At 39.2% G+C, this 8,473-nt stretch overlaps 1 protein-coding gene across 2 annotated transcripts in view; it reads left to right on the forward strand.

Annotated features, from left to right (window-relative positions):
* Nucleotides 1-5,129, forward strand: part of RAD54B (RAD54 homolog B) — a 71,242-nt gene extending 66,113 nt beyond the window's left edge. For both annotated transcript variants that reach the window (XM_076329413.1, XM_076329412.1), the window contains 3 exons: nucleotides 1,054-1,120; nucleotides 1,433-1,633; nucleotides 4,717-5,129. In XM_076329413.1, coding sequence (XP_076185528.1) covers nucleotides 1,054-1,120; nucleotides 1,433-1,633; nucleotides 4,717-4,934 — 486 coding nt within the window. In that variant the 3' untranslated portion in view covers nucleotides 4,935-5,129. The remainder of the gene's footprint in view (nucleotides 1-1,053; nucleotides 1,121-1,432; nucleotides 1,634-4,716) is intronic.
* The last annotated feature ends 3,344 nt before the right edge of the window (nucleotides 5,130-8,473 follow it).

Below are 8,473 nucleotides of genomic sequence, written 5' to 3' on the forward strand. Positions count from 1 at the left end.
TGGTTTCTTTGGAGGAGTGAGTCATGTATCCCCTTTGTCTCCTGACCTCTTTTTAACTGGAAAGTGGCTGTGTTTCTAAAAAGAAAAGAAAAACACGATTAGACTGCATAGCAAATGTTGCTGTCAATTTTTAATACCTGAGAAAAAGGGAGAGGTTCTGATCAGAATTAAGAGAATGAGAAAATCATGTGGCAATGATGCCAAAAGAAAGAAAACAAGCCAGTGCTGTGCTATTCTTGTAATGGCACTGTTGGCCTCAAGGGATTATTTAGTTGGCTTAAGAGCGTTCAGTTAAAATAGTCCTTAACAATAACAATTAAAAAAAATCTTTTTATAAATGCAGTAAGAAACTTTATTGTAATGCTGTGTGCTTAATACCTGAAATAAGCTCTCATTCTTGGCCCTGCTCCTGTTCGAAGTGCAAATTAGTACCCTCATGTGGTCACTTGTCTTGTTGCTTGAAACACAGTCTGCTAAATAAGTCAAAATTGCTACAGGTTGCCAAAGACCGCAAACCATGTTGTGGGTACTTGTACCCAGTATGTAGGTGTAAACCTTACATTTTTGAAAAAAATCATGTAGCAGTACTCAGTGATATTTTGTTTGTTTAAGAATTAAAGGGAGTGTGAAAAATTTTAAAAGAAATGGAAAAGTCATTTTTAAAGATGTGGCAAAAAACAATTTTGGAGATGGGAGAGAATGATGAGTATTCCTGAAATATTAAACAGTTGCTAATGCTTGGAAAACAAACATGAAGAGGGGATTTCTGGCAGGAAAGAGTTGAAACCGCTACATTCCTACTATAGTACACAGAAAGAAAGGGGAGCATAAATGGCAGAAGGTAAATTATATTTTCAAAATTATTTACAGTTAATACCAGAAGACTTTTATAAAAACAGTCAAAGACAGTTATTGAGGAACGCTTTCTTTGGACAACATCTTTTTGAATGAGCTAGCAGAACTGGTAATTTGATCAGTGGAGGCTAAAAGTTTTAGTTGAAATACCATTGTATAGTAGGCTGCTAATGCTCTTCATCTTTTTGCTTTCTTCAGGCAATGGCTAGAGTGTGGAGAGATGGTCAGAAACATACTGTATATATCTACAGACTGCTAACCACAGGTCAGAGATGGTGTTCAAACATACCCTAGAGTGAGACTGCTATTGAAATTTTGTCTGTAAAAGAAAGGGAGGGAGTGTTTTTATAAATCATTCGTTCTTTAAAAATATATATTATTTGTTCTGAATTCAGTTAAAATAGAGTCATCGCATTGATTTATTTGCCTTTGCTTTGCTTTTGCTTGAATAACTGAAAATAGTGGTTTAGCATTTCCTATGAATATGGTTATCAAGAAATGGATTTGACTTTTCTTCTTGACAAGTACTGGTCAAAAATTATCCCAGTGTATCTATTTTTTTTTTTTCCCAATACAGGCTCAATAGAAGAAAAGATTTATCAAAGACAGATCAGCAAACAAGACCTTTCTGGGGCAGTTGTAGAACTTTCCAAGACATCTGAACACATTCATTTTTCCATTGAGGAGCTTAGAAATCTCTTTACTCTTCATGAAGATTCCAGCTGTGTTACCCATGACTTGCTTGAGTGTGACTGTATGGGAAAGAAAGACCATCAAAGTGAGTTTCTTTTTCATTTATCTCTGGCCATTGCTGAAGAAGGACATCCATTCTGAACATATAGACTGTCACTGGAGAAAACTCATGCTCAGTAAAATAGGATTGAAGTAATGAGGTTCATTATGGGATCTTCCTGATATTAGCTGATTTTTCTAATCCATAGGAGCCCTTCACAAGATGAAGAGGAGAAAAGATTCATTCCTTGCAGTAACAACCAATTCATGTATCATGCCTCTTAATTCCTTAAATTAGCTATGGCCAGCTCAACTAGTGATTCGTTACAACCAAATGACACTGTACGGTGTTTTGTTTCTAAATATGCAAGGACGGTAATGAGTAGCTGGTAAGGGCTAGTTCAAAAGCTGTTTATCTGAGGACAGCTATACCAGATGAAGATCTATGCCAGATCTCTGAATATAAGCCTTCATTTCACTGTTATTAACTAAAGCTGATACAGGATGATTAAAATAGTTATTTGAGAAATGCTGGAAGATCCCCTGGCAGTTGTAAAGCGAAGTGGCAAATATTTGCATCTATCCTTTCTGTAGGAACCTGTCTCTTGTTCTTTTGGCACATCAAAATTGTTTTAATATCTTGCTGCATACAGGTATATAGGTTTAAGTTAGGAGCAGGATTAAAAAAAAATATATATCATAAGTTATGTTTACATCTTACCTATTTTAATTTTTATAGCTCATCTTGTTTCTTAAAGGAAAGAGTGTCTGTTGCCCTGGTATGTTTCCTTTGGGCATGAAATATCCATGTACACTATTTACAGGTGTGATAGTGAGGTATCAATACTGATATCTTCTAAATGCACACAGATACCACAATAAAAAGAACCAAAGAAATGGGTACAAGAGAGAGTGTTTTCAACAGACATGGGCAAGAAATTAAGTAGTACAGACCCAATAAGACTATTTTGCGTGATGCTTTGCATGTCTCCAGGTAATAGGCTAGAGTTGTGTTCCTTTCTCATCTCATTCTACCCAAAATGGGGAGGACTTGGCTAGTGAAAGCACAGTGCTTCTGTAGCCATAAGAATTTCACTTTCTCCTTTATTTTTGCTCCACATACTGATTTCATTGTCTTTGTATCTTTCTTTAACGATTGAAAAATTAGACCATCTGTTTTTGCATGAGTAAGTGGTGTTCTAAAATATACCAGCCTCCACTTAGGTACTATTACAGGATCTGTATGGAAAAGGCACCTTTAGTGTTAAATGTTAGCCACATTTTCTCACTGGTGTGCAGTGAGGCATGTAGAGCTCCTGGACTGCAGAAATCCAGAGAAATTTTATATCGTTACTCTGATGAACACTGGTGCATATAATTTTACTTAGCATTTTGCAATTGTCTTAACACTCTTGACTGCTTATCTTATGCTTTGAACACATATTGGTTCCATCAGTTCAACCACAGCGTTGGTCTCTTGGATCCTGTAACCAGGACTTCCTCAAGGGTAATTACATCTTGGTCCCAGTGAACGGAACCTTTTGGCAGTAAATCAAGGAAAAACCTGAAGGTCATTCTTAGACTTAAGTGGTGGAAATGATAGAGTGAGGGGTAGGTTTGATTTCCTAACACGCAGAGGACAAACTGGCTCATCAGTTCCCCAGTCAAATTGTGAGTCACAGTCTTCAGGCTGATCACCCCAGAATGCAGCTACCACTAGTTGGTCTCTTTGCCTTTCCTAAGAACAAAAAGCTGTCAAATTACTTCATAGGAGTAATGAAGTACCAGATTCCAGGTTACTGGGGATAGGTGCTGGCACACAGAAAAGGGCAAGAACTTTCACTGATTTGTCTCCTCTATTTCTAGCAAGTATGATTCAAAAGATGAACTGAAGAGGACCCAAACAATGTAATACAGGCTTCACCATGTATGAGCTTTTCATAATGATCTTCATTAGATATACCAATGAGACTGGATATTCTTGACCAAGCTCCTGTTGTCCATTCATACTGGGACCTTCTTTAGGAAACCACAGGAGTCTTGAAGCAATTAACTGTGTATGGATCATGCAGATGGGCTGCTTGCTATTCTACTGGTTTTCAGATCAGCTACAAAGCTGTAAGCCTATTGTTTTACCTGGTCGTAGTTTAATTTATGGAGTTAGGAATGCAGAATCTGTAAGGACTTGAGAAGTGCATCTCTTCTAAATTTCCTTCTGGCCAGTAAAGTCTGTTTCAAGTCTAGTGCAAATGTGCATCATGTGTCAGTCAAAAGGAAAGTCTTGCATATATGAGTCTTTATGGGCTCTCCAAAAGTTTAAAAAACTCAGGAATACTCTGAGTCATCATGCTGCTCATATCACTGGTCTTCCCTAAGGAGCACATAACACCGCTATGAAAATATTCGACAACAGGTTTTAAACCAGTAACAACAGTTATTAGTTAAAATTAGCAAACTGATTTCTTCATTTGTCACATGCATCAGATGAGTCATGAAGCCAGCAATGTGTGACATACCCTGCAATGACCTGGTACTGTTTGGGGCTTTAGAATCCTTTGTCCAAAGTGAATTCCTCTCTTTGTGCTTCACAGGGAATAGTCTTTTTCTTACTGTGATATACAGTATTGTGTATATTGAACAACTTGCCATAATCTGGATGTACAGAGTGCACTAGAGATCCAGCTCTAGTGTGCTGAGTCTGTAAAATAGCTATTCAGACTATTCTTAGCTGGTTGGAATGACTCCTCTGGGAGGAAATAGAAGCTAGCATGAATTTTGCTGCAACATACTTCTAGATTCAGATTTACTTAAAGAATGGGAGCAGCCCAAATGTCACAGAATTAGGAAGACAGAAGAAAGTAAATTGTCAGATATTTCCTTTCCCATCCATGTGTAAAAGGATTTGTCTTTATGCTGGCATATGGTGATTTTGATAAATTCAATCAATGAGCAAGAAACAGCCTTTCCCCTTTTACTGTGAATACATATGTTTGGTTTTCATTGACATAGAAGGATTATATATGCCATTCTATTTTCTCTCGTTTGTTATCACCAACTAGCTTATTGATTCAGACTGAAATTTTCTGTCTTAGTTTTCTCTGATTAGTCTACTGGAATATTTTTTTGCAGATCCTTCCTCAGAAAAGCCTTCTGTGTCTAGAAGTTGCCAGCTTGGACAAAACCATGGGAAGCCTAATTCAAAGAAACCACTCTCCATGTCACAGTTGATGCAATGGAAACATTTCTCTGGGCAACACCAGACTCTAGCTGATCCTTTCCTTGAAAGGATAAGAGAGAATGTTTCTTTCATTTTCCAGAATGTAACCAGTCCAACTTCCCCCACCTAATAAAACTTAAGCGTCTTTCCCTACCACTTGCATCCTCCTCCTCATAGGTATAGCAAACAACTGATGTGCAGTTACCTTTTGTTCTTTTTGCCAAGTTCTATTTTGTGTATTTCTGATGAGGTTTCTGGGTAAATGTGATTCCTGGCATTTATACAAAATTCCAGGTATTAGTAGGTTAATCATACTTACTATAATTATAATACAGATTTTTAAAACTAACTTTGCTTTCCAGACTTCTGTTCCTTTGATATCATAATTACTAAGATTGTTTTTATGCACATTCCTATGTATGTCTACTTTGTTTTATAGTTTTCATTTGATCATAATGATTTATTGCTTGCAAAGCTGTCAACTCTTCAGCCAAATTTTATATGATTAGGCAATCCTATATACATGTATATGCTGTTAACAAAAGTCTGGTTGGATTTTTGTTTTGACAGTGAAAAGTTATGTATCTGCGGATTTATAACAAGGTAGGTGATTGTTCCCTTGAATTTACAATTTAATGAAACTCAGAGCAATAGACACTGAGGTCCAAAATTCTGAGACCACAGGTTGATACTGTGTCAAAATATTCTGAAATTCACCTATTGCTTTTACTTGAGAAAATAAACAAACTTCATTTTTCAGACAGAGAGAGTACAGGCTTATCTAGTTTCTAGCTAACTACATTTAAGGACACTTTTTGCCAAACACTGGAGTACTGCACACATTTTCACTCTATATTTTTATTATTACTATATTTTCCTTCTTCTCTGAGGGCGCAGAAGTTTGAAGTCAGTTTACAGCTTTTAAGTGAAGTACTTTGAAATGCCCAGGAAAACAGAAGATTGAATAATTTTCAGAAATACGGCAAACTTACAGAATTTGAAAGACCTTGAGCAAGAATAGGGCTCCATTTTGATAATCCTGCATCATGCCACATGATGTACAACCTCTGGATATTTGGTACATGTTGTGATAGTGGTGGCTAAAAGCCCAACCAACTTGCAGAAAACAGTCAAAATTGTTTTTTTCTCCGCGTTATAACAGTTAGTGCTCTCCCTTTCCCTAGACTGTCACTGAGTTCACAGTCCATCCTAACCCATCATCAAACATTTGCCTTGCATTTTGATGCAGTTTGGGAACTGAAAACCATGTGCGCTGACCTTTCTCCACCAACCACATTTATTTCAGAGGGTTTTTTGAGTTTCCTTTGACTCTAAATGCTGAACAACACCAGAAAATAATGAAAACCAAAATGAGAGAATGATTGAGAGAGTCATCAATTATGAACATCTTTCTGGCATGCAAATTGTGTTCTTGGTAACAATTAGAATTATGCTAATAGGTAGAGTTTAAGTCTAACATTTTAGGCTGGCTGTTAAAGAGCCTGTTCTTCACCCTGTATACGGTGGAGCGTGATGGTCAAGCTTATCCAGGTGCTGTGCTGCTGCAGTGCCCATTCGCTGTTAGACAAAGGCTGTCTGATATCTTATAGCTCCCGCAACTTATTTTAATTAGCAAGGGCAACGTTTGCAGCTTTGTAACTCAAGAAAGAGATTCTAGTCAATCCGTATAATAATGATTGTTGTAATTAATAATTATCTGAGACTGATCATACTTTGATCTGTGATGCCCATAAGTTTCTGTAAGTTGTGCTCCTGTCCCTGTCTGTAGGAAGCATGCTGGCATTCTCTGCTCTCTGTTGATGCTGATCTCTTATATGGTTTCTTGCATCTGCATGAACAAGTAGATGCCAGTTTGGTTCCGTCTCTGTTTTGTTTGTGGGACCCTGGTCGTCTCCACTGAACACACACGAGCCCACTCTGGTTTGGAGCAAACCAACTGGCAGTGCCATTGAGGAAACCTGGGCATTTAAGAGAAGGAAGTTTGCTCCAGGATCCACACCGTGCCATGTTTCATCTTCTCTGCCTAAGGCAGTCCCTCAGGGGTATCTCGGCAGGACTTCTCACCTCACCTGTTGAGTCCTGCCCTCAGAAAATCCTACTTGCTGTCACGTCACGCACCACTCCGCACAATACAGCTGTAGGTGCATGCTGGCAGAACAGAGGTCTGGCAGAGAAGCCCTTTTATTGTTTGGCCTCCAGGGTAGTTTTATTTTGGCAGTTTTTAAATAAATAAAATAAAAGCTGGTGCTGGACTGCCATGGAGCTCTTGGGAGGCCAGAGGAGATGAGCCCCCAGACACACACTGCTGTATGTGTGAAGGTGATCCAGGCTCAGATCATTGTTCTGGGAGGGATTTCTGGCATATGGGCTATCACACTAAGTAATGTTGCTTCAAGGTTAAGAAGCCCAAAGCAGCCTATACAAACACGCGTGATGCCAGTTACAGCTTCAGTACGATTCCCTGTCTGTGCCCTGCTACGGTAAGCTGCCCCAGATCTCTGGCGGTGGCAGCTGCATGGTGATGCTCAGTGGAAGGCTCCTCCAGCATCCACCCGGCCAGCCAAATGTACACCCCTCCTTAACCCTTCACAACTTCTGGGCATGATGGAAGTATGCGTATGCTTGTTGGTTGTTTGGGTAAGACAATACTACCCAAATAACGGGTTGCACATGGCATTACACATGATGCAAATTGAAAATCTGATTCTGAAATTTGATGAATCCTGGAAAATTACATTTCTCACTGGCAGCATAGGTTGCAGAAAATATAGGAAGCATGAATAGACTCTAATCTATTATGCCATCTGTGATTCTCCCACAGTAGTCTACAACAGCCTGCAAAATGAGACCAGCACATCCTGCTCACATAATCATACTATAATAATCAGTGTTTTCATACAGAGTGCAGCACGTGGACGTGTGAATTTCTTCACCCATAGGTGAGAAATGTCTACTAGGAAAAGTCCCTGTGGTGAATTTACCCTAATCTCACTGTTGACTGATAAGGTATATTGAGGATTTCAAGTCTCTACAAGGTCATGTTGCCTCTTCTCTTAACAATTGTGAAACCCTAGAGGATGGGGAAGGTGGCCGGTGCTGAAAGGCAAGTATCAGGTCCTAGCAGATGGTCTCAGATGTGGCTTCTGGATTCACTGCCAGTGATGCCAGCTGTAAAACACTATGTAGTTTATGTTGCATGGTCCTGCCAATCAGTCCTAGTTTCCTAGACCCAAGACTTGCTCTGCAGAAAGTGGGAGGCAAGGGCTGTTAAGCCATGGCTCTGGTCTATGCTTGAAACATAAGGTGTTTATTAATGTACTTGGCTGGCTGTTCTGGTTTTTGAAGGATGAAAGTGTTTGTCCACCAAGTGGTGGTTCTTGTGGACCCACCCCAAAGAATAAGGCAGGTCTGCCTAGCAATAGGTCTCAAATGGTGGCTGCTTCAGTGCAGCATGAAAAGCAAGAGCAGCAGAAACCACAGGTGTAAGCACACTGGCAAGCAGCGCATTTTTTCAGCAAATGCTAAGCAAAGATTGCCAGTGAGTTTTTGACATTTATTAGTGCTACAGAATCAGCAAAAATGTACAGAGCGTAGAGGTATGCCTGAGGCAGCAAGTGGCGAGTTCAGTGCCAGCTAAACATCCAGCTG

This window comes from Aptenodytes patagonicus, chromosome 2 (assembly GCF_965638725.1).
Source record: "Aptenodytes patagonicus chromosome 2, bAptPat1.pri.cur, whole genome shotgun sequence".
Taxonomy (NCBI): Eukaryota; Metazoa; Chordata; class Aves; order Sphenisciformes; family Spheniscidae; genus Aptenodytes; species Aptenodytes patagonicus.